The 19,984-nt window shown below is 46.3% G+C and overlaps 4 protein-coding genes across 12 annotated transcripts in view; 1 reads left to right on the forward strand and 3 right to left on the reverse strand.

Annotated features, from left to right (window-relative positions):
* Positions 1-2,574, reverse strand: part of LOC118504453 (TOX high mobility group box family member 3-like) — a 39,736-nt gene extending 37,162 nt beyond the window's left edge. For 2 of the 3 annotated variants that reach the window (XM_036038967.1, XM_036038950.1), the window contains exon 1: positions 2,267-2,537. The gene's annotated coding sequence lies outside the window, so the exon portion shown is untranslated. Of the gene's footprint in view, positions 1-2,266 lie in introns of all 3 variants that reach the window. The other variant, XM_036038958.1, reaches the window with a different exon arrangement.
* Positions 2,575-10,882: 8,308 nt separating this feature from the next.
* LOC118504490 (myosin-7) lies at positions 10,883-13,282 on the forward strand. The gene is made up of 7 exons (XM_036039013.1): positions 10,883-11,168; positions 11,246-11,458; positions 11,728-11,847; positions 11,949-12,200; positions 12,265-12,407; positions 12,473-12,893; positions 12,966-13,282. The coding sequence occupies exons 1-7, from the start codon at positions 11,037-11,039 to the stop codon at positions 13,026-13,028; spliced, it is 1,344 nt and encodes a 447-aa protein (XP_035894906.1). The 5' UTR covers positions 10,883-11,036; the 3' UTR covers positions 13,029-13,282.
* LOC118504477 (cytochrome P450 315a1, mitochondrial) lies at positions 12,899-15,714 on the reverse strand. Of its 2 annotated transcripts, XM_036039001.1 has the most exons (8): positions 15,336-15,711; positions 14,984-15,190; positions 14,718-14,902; positions 14,428-14,637; positions 14,231-14,364; positions 13,952-14,167; positions 13,655-13,885; positions 12,899-13,590 (listed from the first exon to the last, which is right to left on the reverse strand). In XM_036039001.1, the coding sequence occupies exons 1-8, from the start codon at positions 15,542-15,544 to the stop codon at positions 13,456-13,458; spliced, it is 1,527 nt and encodes a 508-aa protein (XP_035894894.1). In that variant the 5' UTR covers positions 15,545-15,711; the 3' UTR covers positions 12,899-13,455. The 2 variants fall into 2 exon arrangements, with proteins under 2 accessions (XP_035894894.1, XP_035894886.1); XM_036038993.1 differs by having other exon boundaries at positions 13,655-14,167; positions 15,336-15,714.
* Positions 15,715-17,031: 1,317 nt separating this feature from the next.
* On the reverse strand, positions 17,032-19,815 carry LOC118504611 (transmembrane protein 120 homolog). Of its 6 annotated transcripts, none has more exons than XM_036039339.1 (7): positions 19,381-19,784; positions 19,122-19,240; positions 18,145-18,420; positions 18,001-18,076; positions 17,566-17,931; positions 17,356-17,499; positions 17,039-17,277 (listed from the first exon to the last, which is right to left on the reverse strand). In XM_036039339.1, the coding sequence occupies exons 1-7, from the start codon at positions 19,453-19,455 to the stop codon at positions 17,215-17,217; spliced, it is 1,119 nt and encodes a 372-aa protein (XP_035895232.1). In that variant the 5' UTR covers positions 19,456-19,784; the 3' UTR covers positions 17,039-17,214. The 6 variants fall into 6 exon arrangements, with proteins under 6 accessions (XP_035895184.1, XP_035895192.1, XP_035895232.1 ...); XM_036039329.1 differs by having other exon boundaries at positions 17,040-17,280; positions 19,381-19,759; XM_036039310.1 differs by having other exon boundaries at positions 17,040-17,280; positions 17,350-17,499; positions 19,381-19,759.
* Positions 19,816-19,984: the final 169 nt, after the last annotated feature.

Here is a 19,984-nt window from a genome sequence, read left to right on the forward strand (position 1 = left end):
GCACTTCTATGCTTCTCTCATCTTCCCCGTGATCGTTTCTTTTCTCATCCTTCCTAGTTTTATTGGTTCAATCGCCGCTGTTTTGTACTGTAACCAATAGTTTTTTCTCCTTTACCTATTTTTGCTCGTCTATCTCTGACGGCTGTTTTAATGTTTACTATTTATTTCCCGCCTCTCTTCCCTCTCGTTTCCTCCGCTTCCCCGTTTTCTACCTGTTTTCTATTCGTTTTGCTCGCTCTCTCTCTCGCTCTAATTCCCTTCAGTTTGCTTCACCACACATAAACAAAACCCCACAATCTCACAAACAGGCAGCTCATTATTTCGCCCTACCGTCGATCAGGCGAAAGAAAAAAAAAGGAATTCTATGCTGCATCATTCTTCTTCCCCCCACCCCTCCCGTCCCACCCCCAACGTTTTCCTCCCTCTATTTCACATCTTTACAACCATCTTTCCATTTTTTTTTGTTGCTTCCATTATTCATTTCCATCTGTTTTAATCGTGTGCGTATGTGTGTGTGTGTGCTTGCTCGTCATCTCTTTGCCCTTTCTTCTTTCCTGCTCCTTCTCGCACGACATTGTTGCTTGCTGGGTCGGAAGCTGCGATGAAGTGAGCCGATAGGGAAGGAGAGAGATAGAGAGAGAGAAAGAGCGAGAGAGACAGGGCGATGTATGCTGATGGTTGTTGTTGCGCGATGTTTTTCACCCAGCAAGCATTTTTTTGGCTTTCCTCTTCTGTATTTCGTTGCAGGATTGTTGTGCATCTCAGGGGGGTGAGGGGGGAAGTTTGATGCATGTTTTGATTGTGGTTGATTGGTGTTTTACTTGTCGCTGTTTGTGTCTCCATCTCGCTCGCTCGTTCTCGTCCGCTATTTTGATTTGCCCCTGTTAGTTGTTTTGCTATATTAGGGTATTTACCACTGTGCTTTGAGGGCAACAAAAAATGGTTCTGTTGCTACGATTTGTTTTGGAATATGCGCGCGTGCCAGTATTTGAAGATTTAGAGCATTTAAGCATCGCAGCAGCTCAAATTCCACCGCAAAAATAAAGGAATCGGTTTTGAAAAAAAAAGAAACAGTGCAATAAGATTCGTCCCGCAACTGTACTGTACACACATGTGCTGGACCAAGTTTTGTTTGATCAGAATGTTTCTCAAACATTGGTTTTGCTCTCAAACCACCGGAACAGTTCTAGGAATTCAGTTTAAGAGGAACAAGAGCTTAAGAGAGATCGCGTGCGATCTATCAAAAAAAAAACGTCAACGATTGTTGGAAGATAATCAATCGAGCAACTGGGCAAAGGTAAAGCGGAGGAGTCAGCGATCCATACATCTTACTGGCTTTGAGCCATTCTCAATGGGATCGCTTGTTGGCCTGCCCAAGGTTCTGACAGCCAGATCGGTTGTTTGTTTACCCGCAGCTGGATAATCAGAGGCTGGGATTTCTGTACAATCTTACACCATGAACAGGCGGCACGCGACTAAATATTTCCAATCAGATTAGCACGATTCGGGTATTGGTATGCGATTGTTGCAAAAGGCGATCAGCGGCAATCGACGACGCGAGCAAAGATGCAACATGTGCCCTTCTTCGTGCGGTTCACGAGCAGGGTTCAGTGTTTTCTTGATGTTTGATTGTAGGAACGCAGTGTATCCTGTGATGTTGCACAACGATCAGTCGCACCGTGCCGCGAATGATCACCACGGCTTGTCCTGCCTGCTGGGTTTGGAGGAAGTAAGTCATCCAATCGGGATGTGTCGGAAAATCAGTACGCACACAACGAAACCACCGCAATTAAGAGACATCGCACCCACGCAGCAAATTAACGATAGTTACCACAGCACAAGCTACACTAAACACCATCGCACGCACACACGTACACACACGCCTACGAGTTTTGTTTTGGAAGTTGACGATGCTTTGTAGTTTGTAATTGTAAATAAGGATCGCTCGGCAGCAGCCTTCTTGGCGAACGTACCCTCTAACGTTAATCCCAACGTTATGTCATATGCTTCAAGTCAGCAAACAAATTTTCTAATTCAATATCGGTACACACACTTTGAGAGCTTGAGAATAACTAGAACCGATTAGGTTTGCATCTAATGCTAATGCTGCCGACTGTGCTGATGATAGGTTCCCAACTTAGAGTAGGCCATATTTGACTCGCAAGCAATAACTGTTGGACCCGTTTCGATCGCTGCTTGCTTGCGTGTGAGAAGGTATTTTTCCCTTAAACTTAAACTTTTTAAAATGTTTATAAATGAAACTCACAAAACACCGTACGAACGCCGTCCACGAAGGGGGAAAACAACACAACAACAATAAAAGCACACACTCGCACCAAGTCTTGATGGTGTCTATTCCAAGCGGAAAACCGAAAACGGTTCTCGGATTTCTCGCTATCACGCTATCACTGCGCTGGGTACAGTAGTATACACGCACCAGCGAGGGGTTTTGCTAGTAGACAGCCGTATGCTCCTATGGATGCTGACCGAATGAAGGAAGGAAGCAAAAAGTTTCGATTTCTTCATACACCCCGAGTCAAAGTCGAACCTGGGGCGAACGCATCTGGGGCCCGCACGGTTATTCCCGTGCCTGTGTGCGTGTTTATTCAGCGTATGCTGGATGTTTGTACGGGCGAACGGGCTGCACAGGCAAGCGGCGAGCAAGCGGAAAGTACCACTCACACACACACACAACTCGCTAAGCAAATCGTCTCCGCTGGTCGGTCGGGTTTCTTCGCGAGCACGATTGGCCGTCTCGCTCTCACCTTCGGCACCAGGTCCAGCACAAAACCGTCGTGAAGTAATCGGTTTCGATCGCCTCTCCGTACCAACCATTGCTCTTGCCCTTACACGCACACACACACAGACCGGGCATAGGGCTTCAACTGTGCTGTCTCGCTCGCTCCTGGTGTCCGGTGAATGGTGCATACCCTTTGGATTTGTGTATCGTATGGTGCTGCTTCGTCTTCGTCTCAACCAACACCAACAAAACACCGAACCTGCTGATGGTACACGCGCCCCGTTCTTTCACATACACTTGACGTGCTCGGTTGTGTACGTCGACTTTCGGTACCTTTCTAATGCGCCCTGACGTTTGCAAAGGAAAAGTGATGTGTTCAGTGGCTTATTTTTTTTTTATTTTTTTTTGTTACAAATAATTATTAAGTAACGTTTGTCACTTGAAAAAAATTCTTTTTAAACAGGGAGTCACAAAAGAAAAAATATTTAAAAAGGCAGAAAAAAAATTAAATGAAAAAATGCCACTAAAGACGGTAGAGATAAAAATGAAAAGATTCTCAGTTATCTCTAGCTAGTGAGAGTAAGTGGGAAATAATTACCAAACAACATTAGAAAGGCAAGAAAGAGATACGAAGAAAAACATATTGATCGAATCTCAAAATCGGTCAAAACCGGTATTTCGTTCCAACACTCCGATAGCTGAAGACGAAACGACAAAAAAAATACAAACACACGATCATAAGGTTTTGTTTCAACATAAGAGTTTTTGAAGGATTTCTGTCAGAGGTCTAAATAAGCAAGAACAGGGTTGCTGAATGATAGAGAGCTCCCCCTCCCCTCCACCCTCTTAGTGCCTCTACATAATGTTTCGCCTCTGGTGGTATACACAGCTGAAGTACAGACGCACCTACACACTTAACAAACCATGTGCCTGCGTGTGTGTGTGTGTGTGTGTGTGTAGCTGGCGCGTAATGCTTCACTTCACCAGCCTCCCGTTTAAAGGTTTAAGGGGTAAAATAGAAAGCACACGTGATTATGCAAACAAAAGTACAATTATCAAACCGCACTGGTCCCAAGCTGGTATGCACACCGAAACCGTTCCCACTACACTCACAAAACACACACAAACACATTTTCCCGTTTTACGTGTGCGTGTTTTCGGAAATGATCGAGTAACGAAGAGTGGTGGTATTTAGGATTTCCCAGTACATAAGAAACATTAACGAATTGCCATTTTTTTTTTACTTTTTTGCCTTTTCAATGGATTGGTAGCATACTTTCGGCTGGTATTGCTACACCAGAGCTACCAGAAAACTCACTCAAACACTTGTGCATTAATGTGCGAGCAAATACACTCACACACAGCCGGTGAGAAAGAGTGAGCGAGACAGATTGAATTAGAAAGAGAGAGAGAACGAGAAACGTTTTGTTAGAAAGGTTGGTTTACCGGAGGCCAAGAGACAAACACACAGTGTTTAAGGAAATGGTAGAAAAATCGTAGCATAACCTAGAAAATCAGCTATAACATGACAACGAAATTCGCTCCCGCGCTATATTTCATATTCATAATGAAGCCGCTTGTCGTTCGTTATTGTTCGAGGCTTACTGGCTTTGCATTTGTTGGTCCAGGTCTTGTTTGCGTTTTATTGCCCTATCGGGAGCGTTATGTTTTTTTTTTTTTTTTTTTTTTTTTGTTAAAGCCATGCTCATTCACACTGGAAGATATATCCGAACCCATAGGTAATTTGTTTTAATCCAATTTCTACTCGGCAGTGAGCAGTCCGAAAACGATATACACAAGAGCATTTAATGTCATATCGAACCGCGCTCTTCAAGCAGGATTTTTCTTGACAGGCTTAAGAAACTTTAAATCGGAAAGCACGTCATGTGCAGAAAGCGAACCCCTCAGCTTGTTGTTTATTCGTCAACCCAACAATCGCGAAACGAAGCTGGTTTTTCTTTGCGCTTTATTATATTGCAATACAAGCAAAAACCTGAATTGAATTATTCTGTTTTGATGATTTTTTGTGTCCCTTTTGTATGCTTGTTGTCTCTTGCTGCTGTTGTTGTTGCTTCTCTCAATTACGATGGAATGTTTATGTGAACGATGCCTTAGGGGTTGATGGTTGTTTAAGGAAACGAGAAACGTACCATTTTTAATGCAGGGGTACTAAAATTGGCTTATTTTTGAAGTATGGTTGACATTTAGGATGTGTTGGAAAATTTTCGCAAAAAGGTTTTCCTTTTTTTGTGATAGTAATGATCCAGGAAAAAAATTAGAAAATATTTTAAAATGTTCCATATCGTTGTTGCTCGATATCCCATTAAGCAAAACCCTGCCTTAAACTAAACCTTTCAAGCAGCACTTACCCTCACACACCCTTTTCAAACATCCTCTTCCTTTATCGTGCCATCCATCTCTATCTCCCTCTCCCTTACTCACTGTCACTCTCTCTCTCTTTCGCTCCCATTCGATCGTACGAGCTGTCACATTATGTAGCATACACATCTGTCTATTTTCATCTATGATACCTCCCCGATACGTACAATATACAAAACATTCGTCTATGGCTATGTATTTCTATTGCGAGCATGCGTTTGTATGCGGTTGTATGGGTATGGCAGCATGCGGAGTGGGGGTTTTGGTTTTGATTGCAAGATACGTGCACACACACACACACACACACACAGCCACACAAAAGACACAAGTTTCCATCCAACATTCCACCTGCACCTCCTGCATTACCGCGCGCTTGCTTCCTGATTGCGTACCGACTAGCTTTTTAAATGCAACATTGCCGTATTACTTCGCATTTTGAAGTCTTTCCCCTACCCTCCCCCCCCCTCTCCCCGCCCCATCCAAGCAAAACCCATATTCGTTAACTGTTACACGACTAGCACCCACCCTCCCCCCCACACCATTTCTTTGATAATGTTTTGTTGGTTCTTTACTTCTCAAAACACAGCATTAACTCCTTCCCATCGTTGTCACTGTTTCATTCCGCACTACGAAGCTGCACTACGGCTTAATAGTAGCGTGCTCCACTAAAAGAGCGTGCCTCCTTGGCCCGCGATGCTTATCTCCGCCTGGCACGGTCACTATCAACGAGCGGGCTATCATTTCGTTCATATTTCTTATTAAAAGTTTAATGAAACAAATTGAACTCCTCCCACGTGTAATCAAACTTTGTGCGCTTTTTTTTTTTGTATGTCAGTGTGACTGTGCGTCGATATATGCGTCGGCTGCATACACACACAAGCTGTTTAGAAAGTGGATTAAATGCTCGTTTTATGCAGGATATTGGACCGTCCCGCTCGCACGCTGCGAGATGTATTGGGAGCGCGACCGAGAAGATGACGGGGTCGGGAAGGTGGGAAAACTCCACTGGCAGGGTGGGGGAGTGTGGTAGGGGGAAAGAAGCATATACATGCGTACTGCTTGTTCGAACATGCTGCCATACACAGGCATACATGCTTGAAACATGCGTCCTCCACCAGCCACCCTTCATTCCCTTCCACCCGACCATCATCCTTACAACACAGACACAAATACGCGCGCGCGCGTGTGTGAGCGAAACCTTCTCACTTAGTAACGAAATAAATTAATTCATGTACGAAACGCGCAACACAAACAATCGCTCCCTCTCGCTTCACCTGACACACTTTCCCGAATGCTTTGCTGTCTCGTTCACCCACCCGGGAGACCTTCGCCCGTTCCCGGCCTCGGCCCTTTTCCCAAAACCCCTTTTTTTCTGCCTTTCCGTGTGAATTCGATTCGATATTTCGAACACATCCAGGCTGCCAGCGGCGAAAGCGAGACAGCGAATGCATGCGTAAGAAGGGCAAACAAAGGGCGCGGAAGGGATGGAATGGGAGGGGGGGAAAGCTCTTGAACTAACAACTTGGAACGGGGAAACTCTAACTCAAACCGAAAGTGAAATATCAAATAATCAACTTGAAAAACGGGAAAAGATAACACAATACGTAATGAACGGATTATTTCTACACATGTACGCACAGGGCGCGATCGGTTGCGAAGGTAGAGGAAGCACGCGCAACCCGGGGTCGGCATTAGGGGGATATATGTTTGCCTAACTGCCAGATGAACACGATGAACACACACACACACACACACGCACCGGCTATTAGCGCGCGCGAACAATTCTCTTCCTGCGATGCGTGCGATGCGTGCGTGAGTGTGCACATTCATCTCAACTAACGAAAAGTAATCTAAGCGTAATAAAATGCGGAGCGGACGGCCAAGTTTGTTAGAATATTGAAATTTCAATTATTTGCGTGCGTACGTTTGTTGCAGTTGTAGTAGTAGCCTCAATCTTACCTTAAAGTACTCCCATTTGGTAGCGTGAATCTTAAAGCTTAAAGTATTCTCGGTACGGGCTGGATTTGAAAATCCAAACGGCATGTCGAGCGAGATTCAAAAATTAATAGCTCTTCGTTGGTTAATCACGAAAAGAGATTAGTTTAGAGCTATTAAATGGGAATATTTTTCTGCAATTGAAATGATGGAGTAATTCAAAAAACAATTCTGAGGATCTGAGAGTTTTGAATTAGTTGGATTTTGAATTTGAAATTTAAATTTGAAGTCTAGTCATGTTCTTATAAGTTAGTAAATTTTGAAAACATAAAAAAGCAAAAACTTGGTAAAAATAGTTAAAGGAGAAAGATAAAGCAATAAAAACAAGAAAAATATTAAAATGAAAAACATAAATCGAACATAAAATGGAAATTATTTATGTCAACTTTTGACAGTTCGTTTTCCCTCAATTTGTGTTCACGATCATATATTTTTGACCTTCTCAGCTAGAAGAGGTAAGGGTTTTAAAAACTTCTTAGACTTAGCATAGAAAATCCCGCGTTCCGGCAGAGAGATTCGAACGCAGTCCCTTCCTTTCCTTATCAGTATCTGGTGCCGCTGCCAACGCTTCCACCGAGTCATCTCGCATTGCCCTGGTTTAACATCGTACAAAAAGCGATCCAAAAGTGGATTTTTTTACTGTAATTTGTACGGGGGGTTTTTCCTCCCATTTCACTTTGACTGCATAAGTAAAATTATGTTGAAACGATTTATTAACAACAAAACAGTCATGCTTTCAAAGAAAAAAAAAACACACACACACATAAAAAGGCCATTCACAACGCTCGGATCAGTCAGCATCAACGGCGAAAGAGTGAGGAGAAACTGTTCGGCTTTAATATTTATGCTTTACTTCAAACAATGCAGGGTTAAAAAAGAAGAAAGAAAAACCAGGCACGATAAAAGACCAAACAAAAACAAAAAATACATTCACTCCGTAATGTTGAATGATAAACTCGTTTCCTATCAATTCTTGTGAAATTCAACGTATCAAATCATTTCAACGACAGTTTCCCGCTTCCCTCCCCCCTCTCTTCCACCCTTAGATTCCACCCCCTTTTCAATACACCCCTCCCCCCGCTCCACTCTTCGCATCCATCCACCCGCATTCGCTTACCCGTCTCCACTCTCCAGGACACTCTTGAGATTTATGTTATTTTTAATGCTCTGTTTTCCTGTTTTATGTATCTTTGTTTTCAAGAATTTATGTCAGCTCTTCCAACCCCCTGCTCGTGCCCTTTCTCCCCCTAACCCCTTTTCCGGCCCACTCTCTCTCTCTGTGTATGAGTGCTTGTTTGCCTTCCTAGTCACTCGCTTTACACTGCTAATAGGTTCTATCTTTCGTACGCTCCACTTTCGGTATCGTCGGTACGTACGGTAGAGGAGTGCCATCTCGCTCATCCGCACTACGGAGCGATCGGAGCAAACCATCAACCACCCATACAAAGGCAAGCGATGCAATATAGCACACACCGCTAGCAAATGGTGTATATAGGAGCCCGTTGTCGAGGCCATCGGTGTAGGTTTGCTGTAGCGATACACACATACCAATACCCATATCTCCAACACAGCTGCACCGTGTGAGCGTGAGTGAGAGAGCGCGAGAACCAGTGGGAGATAGCGCGAGTGCGCGCGCGTTTGGTCCGCTATGCTGCTACTAAGCGACTTCGATTTCAACAGAGACCCTCTCACCACACACTGTTGATCATCTCCCTCTCCCCCCCTCCCCTCCCACCCATCAGGGCAGGCCCTTGTAACATAATATTCTCACCGGCGAGCTCTCGGCCCTATGTACGACCGGGCACTAGTTACACACCAATACATAATTTAATAATAATGAAAAGAAGGCTGACGGGCAAACGTGGAAGAAGAAATAAAAGATGTGGAGTAATCATAAATTCCTGAAAAATTGAATTATTTGTTATGTGTGCGAAATAATTCAATCTGCTTTCTAATGAAAAGGGAACTTCAGAATTAAAGGGAACAAATGATCGCAACTTACCGGTGGAGTCTGGAGGTCTTCCTGAACCACTCGCTTCAAGGTAGGCTCCCGGAGCTGCGACGTGATTACATCAATGCATATCAAACAACGGCTTCTTCTTCTGGTGCGATGTTGAAGGAAAACGTAAATATTGAATAGCGAATGCCCCTGTGTGCCTGTCTACCTCGATGTCCACGAATACCCGAGTCGTGCGGATATCCAAACTACAGCGGAGGAAGTCGCACCGGCGACTGTTACGGCCTTTCTGCCTTGGTAAAGGGTACAGGACGAGATGAGACTCCCTGGGTATCCCTGGGTGAAAATGTTTCGCAACAAGCGCGCGCGCTTATCCTCGCGATGTCAGTTACTTTAAACCGTCGATTTGACATTTGGAGTCTGGAGCTTTAATGCGTGTGGCGTATTTGCGTACTTCATGCAATCGTGAACTGTTGGTTAATTAGATTACTTCGTCATGGTTAACTGGTGTACGGAATCTAGTACAAACGTTATGGTTGGATCGTCTGAAAAGTTTGAAGTGCTTAAGTCGAAAGCAATTAATGGCTTGTGTGTCTTCAGAAACTTGGACCAACATTCGAAAATTTTGGGGCGTAAAAACTTCGCTAGAAACATCTTACCTCACCAATAAGACATCGGCTAGGACAATACCCATCGTACCTTACTATACTACTCATCTGACGATATCCAGTATGCTACTGAATAATACACTTCATAAGCATGTGAAGCAACCATTTTCAATTAAACGACGCTTTGCAGAGAGTACGCGTTATAGCTCGATCCAGAGTCCGCTTTATCGTTGCTGGAGAGTGCATTAGCTGGATATCCGGTGCCGGTTCTCATAGCAGAACAGATATCAATTCTAGCCGCTTTACTTCACTCCCACTTCAAACAGCGAATCCTCACTTGATGTGGCACCGCCATTTGCAAGTTTTATTCTTTCGGGCTGTAAAACTGCGTGACCTACATTTAAAACTGGAAGCACTTCGAAATAGTTCTTCGCCATGTCGATTAAAGCTCTGGCCAGACCTTCTTGCCAGACGTTCTATAAGCGCCTCAACATGGTTAATGGTGATTAAATTAGACTAACGGAATCATTTCCGTTCCAAGATGGTGACAGTTTCTTCCTACCCCCAGGCACAGCTATCTATTTTTATGTGTGTCACATCAATCTCCTCAGATTGAGAAAACATCGCAACAATTCATTTCGCAATTTCCGCCCCAAGAAATATATGGCGTAGGGAAATGGTTTTTAAAAAGGATTGGACACTTCTGCCGATACTTCGTGTCCGCCTGATAGACTGATTTGATAGATTTTCAAATGTTTTGTTTTTATAGCATATGGCGCTCCAGATTAAATGGGTACTATCCTCAAAACTATCGCTTAAAACCTTGATGATGATACTTCTGCGACTTCAATGTTCTAGCTATTAAAGGGTTTGCTGGTCTAGGTATCGTCAGGACTATTTATTCTACAACCATCTATTCTAATGTTGTCTTGTGTATTGTTCACATTTTGCCAGTAAATCTGAAAATCCATTTAGATTCTTCTTCTAATTCAAATGACAACACGTGTCCTGGCAGCTTGAAGTCGTGAGCTATATTATAGCAAAGGATTCTGCCTTTTCTTCCACCAAGATAATTCGATTTAAACATCAAAATCCGTTTAAACCGATCTAACTATAAAAAAACAACCACAGTCTGAGCATTTTTTTTTGTAATTCAAATTATCGTGTAGAAGGTGTTCCGCACGTGCACGTGTAACAAAAACACTAAACATTGCTTTTATAGCAAAGCAGTGCACATGCGCAGTCGCGTGAACCTGTCGGGGAGTCTGTGCTGGGCAAAATCGATAACTCCAAACCAATCAGTTATCGCGCGCGGACAACACTCGTACATGGTACACGCACGCCGAAAACAGAAAGTATGGCCGATGAGGTCACTGCCGACGAGTCTCCGGGCCGGGAGACGGTGGCCAAGTGTGACTGTTCGCACCAGCAACAGCAACTGAACGAGTGCCGTGCACAGCTGGCAACACTTGAGCAGAGTAACGAAACGGTAAGCTCATAGCGCTCGTCCGAGCTCAGCTGTTCCAACCGAGTCCTGACGGTGTTGCTTTTGCGGTATGTCACTAGCTCCAGAAACGGCTCGACGGGTATGTGAAGGACAATGAGAATCTGGTCATCAAGTACGCGTTCGTGGAGAAGAAGGTCCTCGATCTGAAGGCGCTGGTGGAGGAGAAAGAGTCCAAAATCCGGCGGCACGATCAAGAAGTTGGTGGCCTCCAGAAACAGATTGCTACCCTCAAAGCGGACAAGGCGAAGCTGCAGAAAAACATCGAATCGAAGGTAATGCTAGTGATGTCCAGGTGTTGGGGTAGCGTAACTTTGCAAGTAACTGTATCAGCTGTGGATGCTACGAACTGTTTAGATGCTTGAGTCGAATTCCCTGTCGAACGATTTCCAGTATGCTACGAGTACTTCCAATTCTGCTTGTGCCTTTAGCAAGTCAGCAGCAGTTTGAGTAGTGATATTAGTTGTATTGGTTGTTGGTTCTTCTTTTTTGACATTTAATTTCTTTTACGCGTTACTTCGCGACCATTCATCTGTCGAACAAGCTCCGGGATATTGAGCGCGTCGGCAAAGAACTGGAAGGTAGTCGCCATTACTCGTCCCAGATCGAGATGCGCTACAAGTACAGCAGCTGCCGCTTACGCCGCGAAGCTGAGGATCGAACGGTATTTTTGGCTGCCAACAGCGGGTAGTCCTCTTCGACCATTCGGGGGGGAGGGTTTATATTTTGCATTACTACAGCCCTACATTATTGTTTTATCCCAAGAGACTTGAGGCGGAAGTGCTAAATTTGCGTCAACAGTTATTGCAGCATGTCATCGCGGAAGAGACGCACCAGGCGAGCGAACAGGTGGCCGAGATGGAGCGCAAGGTGATGGAGCTGCAGGCACGGGAAATTATGCTGAAGCATGCGAGCGACGAGCAGACGGCCAGGATAATGGCTCTGCAGCGCACCAACCTAGAGCTGCAGGATGTATCCGAACGGCAGGACAAAAAGTACAATCTTTCCCTGCAGGCGGTAAGTGAGGACCACCAGGATATCCTAGAGAAGGAAGCTCATCTATATCTTACTCTACTCACAGCTGAAGGAAACTGAGGCAGAGCGAGAACACCTGCGGCAGCAGATGGAGCAGGTGCAGAAGAAAATGAATCACCAGGAATCTGTGATAGAGGAACTACAATCTAAAGTCGATGCCGCGAACGAACTTGCGCAGGAATCCAAACGGTACCGTACATCTGTCCGCCATTATCCGGAACAGGTCCCTAATCGTCCATACAATGTCTCTGCAGGATAGAGCTCATCGTGAGCGAGCAGCGTGCGGAGCTCGAGCAGCTAACCACCACCCTGGACGAACATCGGAAGGATGTTGAGGAGCTGAAGGCACGCGAGCTGGAGCTGTTGGCACTGAACAAAGACCTGAGCGAGGTGAACTGCCTGCTGCAGCAGGAAATCGCAACGCAAGAATCGAAAACCATCGCCATTACGCTCGAGTACGGCAAGTTTGTGACCATGTGCCAGGAGTATGACGCCCAGATTATCAGTCTCGCGAACTCGCTCGCCCTCGAACGTCAGCACCGAACCGAGGAGCGGTTGCTGATGGCGAAACACATTGCCGATCGCACCCGTAAGCTGGAGCAGGCCGAACGGTGTCTCCAGCAAACGCTCAACGAGCTGGAAGCGAATCGGAAGAAATATTTCGCCCTCGTCAAGGTGAGTTTGCGAGACTGCTTCCTGCTGAAGCTTGGATATGTATTTATTGTTTTTTTATTTTATTGTCTTAAGGACTTTAAGCGCGAGATGAAAAATGTTCACCAGAGTGCGGAGTCTGGCACGGTACAGCAGTAGCAAGCAGCAGCAGTTATCAAGCTGAACCATCCCCGGTGAAACCTATCTCGCTTGTGCTCTTGGTGAAATCTTATTTATTTTGCGATAAACGTGCGAGATGCAACGTACCCGTACCCGTAGTTGAGAATGATTTAAAGACATCATCACTGAGCACTGACCCAAACTGAAACCCGATCGGACGGGTTTCTGAAACGAAATAATCTTGTTATAATTTGGAAGACTTTAAAAGCTGTATCTTACATAATTAACAATATTTAAAAAAAACTCAACAAATGTCAAAAGCAGCCTAGCTAACATGGGATTCTGTGAGGTATATCCATTGAGGTATTGGTGTTGGAGGGTAAAACGATATCACGCACTTCATCATTGCTTGCAGTCCCCGATTATCCGAACCGTCTTCATCATCTCAGACACGCAGCCGGATATCTTAGCTAGAGCTAGTTGGAATCGTTTGAAAGCTTAACTTCACAGGCATATTAGGTACCGTAATCATCTTCAGAATCGGTTTAATTGACTCCTGCTGCTCCTTTCCCGCCAGACCAACTTCAAAGTTCGTTAGGATCTACCGATTGAGAAAGGGTGACGTTAAACGGGTGCTTAAGTCTTCACTTTGTACTGGTACTTACCAACGAGATTAGATAATGCATTTGGAGCTGTGCAATTTTCTGTCCGATGCATGATCGGGCACCGATTGCAAACGGCAATGAAGCGGATGGTGTGTTGCCAGCTCGGTTGCCTGGTGTGGCGGCGTCATTGCCTGCACTGATTCTTTGCCATCGGTACGGATTGAACTGCTCCGGCTGGGCGAAGAATCGTTCATCCCGGCCGGCACTGTACAGCGATAGCAACACCAGCGTCTGCATGGAAAGAACGGAAATGTACCTCACACGCGACATCCTATCCAGCGGTGAACGCTTACTCACATCCTTCGGTAGTTGGTACTCGCCAAAGATACATTCATGTTCGATGAATCGCCCAATAAACGGTGCGACCGGATACAGACGCAACGTTTCGCGTACGACACCCTTTACCGCGGCACATTCGAGCGTGTTCGACTCGAGCACACTCTCTCGGACCGATTCTTGCAGGGTCGGATTTTTGGCTAGCAAGTAAAGTGCCCATACGGTGGCGAAGGCAGTCTACAAGAAGAGCCCGAAATGTTAGGTTAGAACCGGTATCTGGTAGCGACTGTACCTCCTCACCGTATCACCAGCAGCGATAATGAAGTCAACAAAGATGCGCATCATCAACGGTTTGTCGAGCTTCTCCACCATCAGCTCCAGCAAACCGTCCCTCGACTGGGAGTTGGCTATCCCGAATTCTATGATGGCAGTTGCTGGAGAAAAAAAGGAGTTTTGAGGATTCTAACGAGCGAAAGAGCGGACGAAATGCAGCTTACCAAGGCGTATCGTTTCGGGCACCACCTTTTCAAACTGTTGCCACGGTTGCACGTTGAGCCGGTCGGCGATGGCCGGTGGAATGTTCATCAGCTCCGAGCTGCAGCGGAAGATGTCGTACACTACGGACGAGAATTGTTGCACCAGCTCCCGAAACTCGGCCGACCGTTGACATTCGCGAAAGGATGTCCCCAGCATTACGCTTAACACAACTGAGGTTGAGAGGTGGAAAGCGTGGTTAGAAGTTGAAGGGTTTGTGTAGAACCGTAAGTCTTGCTGCCAACGCGCCTACCTTCCACCGACCATCGGTACAGGAACTCTTCAATGCCCTTGAGCACGTGCTTATCGTCACAGTTCGGACCGATTTGTGCGATCGTGGCCGCGCAGGTAATGCGGATCGGTTCCTCCATCCAGCTGAACTCCCGCAGCATGGGCTTGTTAAAAATTTGCCTCGCCTGCAACCATTCCTTGCCGTCCCTGTGGGGGTAGCGTGACAGAAGGGCAATTAACAGTGCTCAATTAGCCACAACCGAGCGGGCTCGAACACATCGCACTAACATGAAAAACAACCCACGTTGGTAGTTGTACTTCTTGTTGAAGTATGTCCACGAGTCCGGGAGCGGATGGCGCGGGTACGCACCCTCGTGCTGGAATGTTTTACGCATTAGGGACGGATCGCGGACGAACACCGCGTTCTGCGGGCCGAGCTGCATCCGGACCAGGTCACCGTACAGCTCGTGATACTGCGATATGCGCAGATGCAGCCTAAAATGGCAGGAAAGCAACACAAACGGTTTAGCGATAACGGGTTTGCTTAAGCTGAGTCAAAGTCTTTAACTAGCTGCAACTCTGTAACAAAGCAGGGAAAGCAATAAATCATCACAAGTAGTTAAAAAAAAAATTGCCTTACTCAGCTGGTTTCCCCAGGTGCATGATATCGTTCAGCATACCGAGAAGCGGAAGTCGTCGAGGGCCTGGCATTTTGGCGAACGGGTGCACGTTCTCACTGCCGCTGACCGCAACGCTACGTTCGACTTTACCCATCAACCCATCTTTCGGCAGTTCCAGCAGGCCCAACGGTCGCAGGAAACTGCGGTGACTTCGTATGTGCTGCAACATTGAACGGACCAGCACCCAAACAAAACACTCTCATGTAGACACGAACAGCACACACGCACCGGACGGGGAATGGGCAGCGAATGATCCGCGGGTTTGGGGTTTTAAGGGCCAAAGGTTTCAGCTGTTCGTGTTTTGCTCGATCGGTCGGTGGCGTTTGCGTGCGTCCGATTGTCAAACGTCAAACCGGGAGGGGGGTTACTGTTAAGACGCGTGCGCATGGTCGGCTGCGGGCTGTCGTATTTGAATCGTAGGAAGGCTCTTTCAATTTTTGGGAACCGTTGGTGCCATCGGCTCCACAGCTTCAATTTTGACTTGATATGGTGAGATGTAAAACCTGGGTAAAAGACCCGAGAAGGCCTCCCCCCTAGAATCTTTTGTGTGCAGCACTGTGGCCTGTCATTTTTATTGCACAGTGGGATTTTTGTATGGTCATAGCTCGTTTCGGTAAAAGACTCGAGAAGGCCTCCCCCCTAGAAGCTTTTGTGTGCAGCACTGTGGCATGTCATTTTTATTGCACAGTGGGATTTTTGTATGGTCATAACTCGTTTCATTTCAATATTATGTACTGTTCCCTAATACTGTTACCATACAGCGAGTAGAGCATGATAATGTAAATTGTAATAAGTCTCGTACCATGGGCACGTTACTGTGATCCTGGTAGCGTAGCCCGACGTCAAGGAAGTGGACGAACAAAATCAGTAACATCGTCCGATAGGGTTCGGAAGGTGAGGAAGTGGCTTAAACGAAATCCGCGCCGTAGTGGCTCACAAATGGCTCGTGAACCACCAGAACTCAAAAACCGGCCATTCGCTCGTATTCATCGACGGTGGGGTCAAAATAAATGCGCAAATCTAACGCGAACATATTTTGGAGGCAGCGCTGAAACCCTGGGCACCATTTTTGGCGGCAGAATTTGGACATTCCAACAGGACTCAGCACTCGTTTCATTTCCACCACACAATGGCCACCAATTGTCTATGAGACATGACCAGGTCCTCCAGGAATCCTTCTCCACAAAACTAGCCTGCAGTCCACACAAAACTGCAGTCCAGACCTCTGATAGTATTTCTCTCTACTTTATCCGATGTGATGTGATGTGATCGTGGATAACTGAAGTGCTCTACCACCTGAGGAGCGTCGATCTGTCTTCTCTGGCTGTTCCTGCAGTAAAACTTCAATTCTACGAGGCCCAAGGTTTCACAGCGATCCTGAGTCGAAGAAGCTCAGGATTCTATGCTTTGTGGCGATCTATGGGCTTACCGGTCGCGTTGAGGTTGATGATAGGTGCAGGTGATCCGTTTCTGGAGGACCTATCGAAGACTCTTCAGTCGATGTTAGGATTCTTCTGAAACCTGAAGAACAGTATAATTTGCAGTATCTACTAAGGTTAAGACTTTAAACTTACGAGTTTCCGGTCAGCAGTATGCTTAGCCTAAAAGTACTTCCATTCTACGAAGCAAACGTTACATTCAGGGATACGTCAGGGATATGTTCAGGATTTACAAGCGCGCTGTCGCGATTTATTCATATTCTCTTTTGATAAATAAACATAAATGAAACGTCCAACAAAGTTGCCCTACCCCTCTCGTCCTCTCACCTTCTCCTCCTACCTCACCCTCTCGCTCTCTCGCTCATTGGTGAAATGAAATTTGATAACAAAAATTTAGTGTTTACTTCGATTTAGCTGAATCTGCATCTCCTTTACCACCGTCCACCTCATCGTCGTTCGTTGGCTGCTAGAAAGAAATGAGATATTGCACAAGACATCGTTAAATTGCGCCCAAAGACTTGCACCTGAAACCTACCCGTACGTTTTTCTGTCGTTTCGATGCGATCAGACTCATCAGTCGATAGCGGTTCTCGGTACGTTCGGTTTGCTTCTGCAGTATGACCATCAGCGTGGTCAAGCTGTTGCCAACGAACAGTATGAGGAACAGAATGCTCAAGACAGGTATCTGCGGAAGGCGAGAAAGGTCCGTTAAAAAGGGGGGTGGGTGCAACGTGTAGTGCGGGGTACACACCTGCCATGTCGCGTCCGGATGGTTCGTTAGGTGGTACAGCGTAAAGGCATTGTAGAACTGGAACAGGTAGCCCACAAACAGGAATGGGAAGAGAAACTTAAGCCCGCGCCACATCCACGAATGGAAGCCCTCGATGGTGATGTCCATGTTGTGGCGCTCGCCGAGCGCCTTCAGCCGGTACAGTACGCCCTTCTGGTACCGGAACTGCATGTACTGCACCATGCTGATGTACACGTTAAAGTACATGAACTGGGTGCGGAACAGTTGCCAGGGTTCACCTTGGGGCCACACTAGCAGCACACCGGCACAAACGGTCGAGATGAAATGGTGCAGACGCCACCAGCCCTTAATGCGCGAACCATTCACCTTAAACCGAGAGGAGAAGCGATTAAGAATCGAAAGCACAAACAAAACCCCGGAATGGATGGTGCTTACCTTCAGGATGGATTCTCGTATGGTAAGCGTACAGTAATACCAGACCAACAGAAATAGGAACACTAACTCCAACGCACTGTCGGGAAAAATGGAAGGAAAGCCGTTAGGTTCGGGCAAAATGACGTTCGCGCAGTGCTTACTCACCGATAATTGTACACGATGTTGAGAAACGACAGCAGCAAACCGATCACGTTCAGGATCAGCTTAAACTTCTCGTACTCATCCTTGTACCGTATTTTGTCGTTCCGGTTCAGTATCGATACGTTCACGTCGCCTAGAATGATCTTTAGGTAGCGGCTGTTCTGTTGCGGCAGTCCTTGCTCGATCTCGTGGATCTGTGCTTTCCGCTTCATGATGCTTTTCTCGAGCTGCGTCATTTTTTCCTTGTTCGTATGCGTTAGCCTCTGCTTGGTCATGAACCTGAAGCGTAAAGTATACGAAGGTAAGTTATGCTCAGCTCGCTCCTTCACAGCTTAGCGCGATGCTTTTTTTTGTGTCGCTACTCTCCTTAATTAGTTAATAATTACGCACAAACCGAAACCGGTTTCCGTGCAAGGATTGTCCTTGTGGCGGGTACGGGGCTAGCAAAAAAAATCATATCGTGTATCGCGGGTAATTAGTAGTTTTTGAACCTGATCGCTTGAACCAAAAGTGGGAAAAGGTTCGCGCGGTTAGCCAAAGCCAAAGAGATCGGAGTGTGTGTGTATAATAGGCCTATTGATTGATAGGGAAAATCTTTACGATATCGTAAGGAGGTGCATCTCGTCCCCCCCCCCCTCGGCTGATGCCGGGCCAGAAACGTTAAGCCCGAATTTCGTCGGGGTGTTGAGCATGATAAGCAGAATTCCCTGTGTAGCTCTTTCTTTTTTTTGCACCCCCTTTAATCGATACGCGATAGTCGGTTAGAGTCCAAAGTTTATCTTATCGCCCACCTGTTGTTTTGTGCATACTTATTAAGCACCCGGACGGGCTGGCACGGGAGATGTGCCAGGCACGCGCGCGTGTACTACTGGGGAAAAAATTGGTTCCAAAACGAAACCGCAACCGAGATACCAGCCACACAACCAATAATATGTTTGTGTATGTATGTGTGCGTGTGTGAGAGGGAGAGAGGGGCTTACGTTTTAAGATTTTTCGATATTTGCCGCATCCGGTAGCGCTGGTGCTGTATTTGTTTGGTGCATTTTTCCTGCATCTCTTCCAGCCGCTCGTGCAGCTCCTGGTACGATTGATTCGCAGCCTGTAAATATGGCAATCGGCAGAGAAAGAGAGAGAGAGAGAGAGAGAGAGAGAGAGAGAGAGAGAGAGAGAGGGAAGAAAAAAACAACGGTACACGGTTAACACTGCTGCGTTCGCGGAAAACATCCGGATCCGGCTTACCTCCAGGCTGCGAAATTCGTCCGACAGTTCGGACCAATCCTTCTCCAGCTCATCGACGTCCACCGACTGCGACATTGTCACCACCGTGTTTCGTGGAACACCACCGTCAGGTTCGCGTCCGGCGTAATGCTGTATTGCTGCCGCGGTTCACCGTACTGCAGGTTGATTGCCGAAAAGACCACTTGTGTTTCTAGCGCTGTCTTGCCGGAGCCGGAACACCGACACTGTGGGCACAGGAGTTTACGGGACCGTGTAGATGATATATGCGTAAAGTTTGCGGGACCGATTACGGCAACGCATGCACGCGACGAACAGAGATGACCGTGTGCGAAGGTTGCATTTTACAAACAGCGACCAGTACTGGCATTTTATAGACTGCTTCGATGTTGATGTTCCACCAGCGTGTGTTGTCAAGCGGAATGGTGCGGATCGAGTGGCGACCGTTCTGCGTGACGTTTTCGCATTGCGTGGCCGTTTTTAAACGAGCCGGAAAGGTAGTTTTGAATTAGACAAATGTTTAAATGTACTTAAATATTAAATGCACACCATTTCCCATCGATTACTACTCGTTTCGAGGGGAAAATGTAGCTCAACTCGATGTGCA

Source organism: Anopheles stephensi, chromosome X, assembly GCF_013141755.1.
Source record: "Anopheles stephensi strain Indian chromosome X, UCI_ANSTEP_V1.0, whole genome shotgun sequence".
Lineage (NCBI taxonomy): Eukaryota > Metazoa > Arthropoda > Insecta > Diptera > Culicidae > Anopheles > Anopheles stephensi.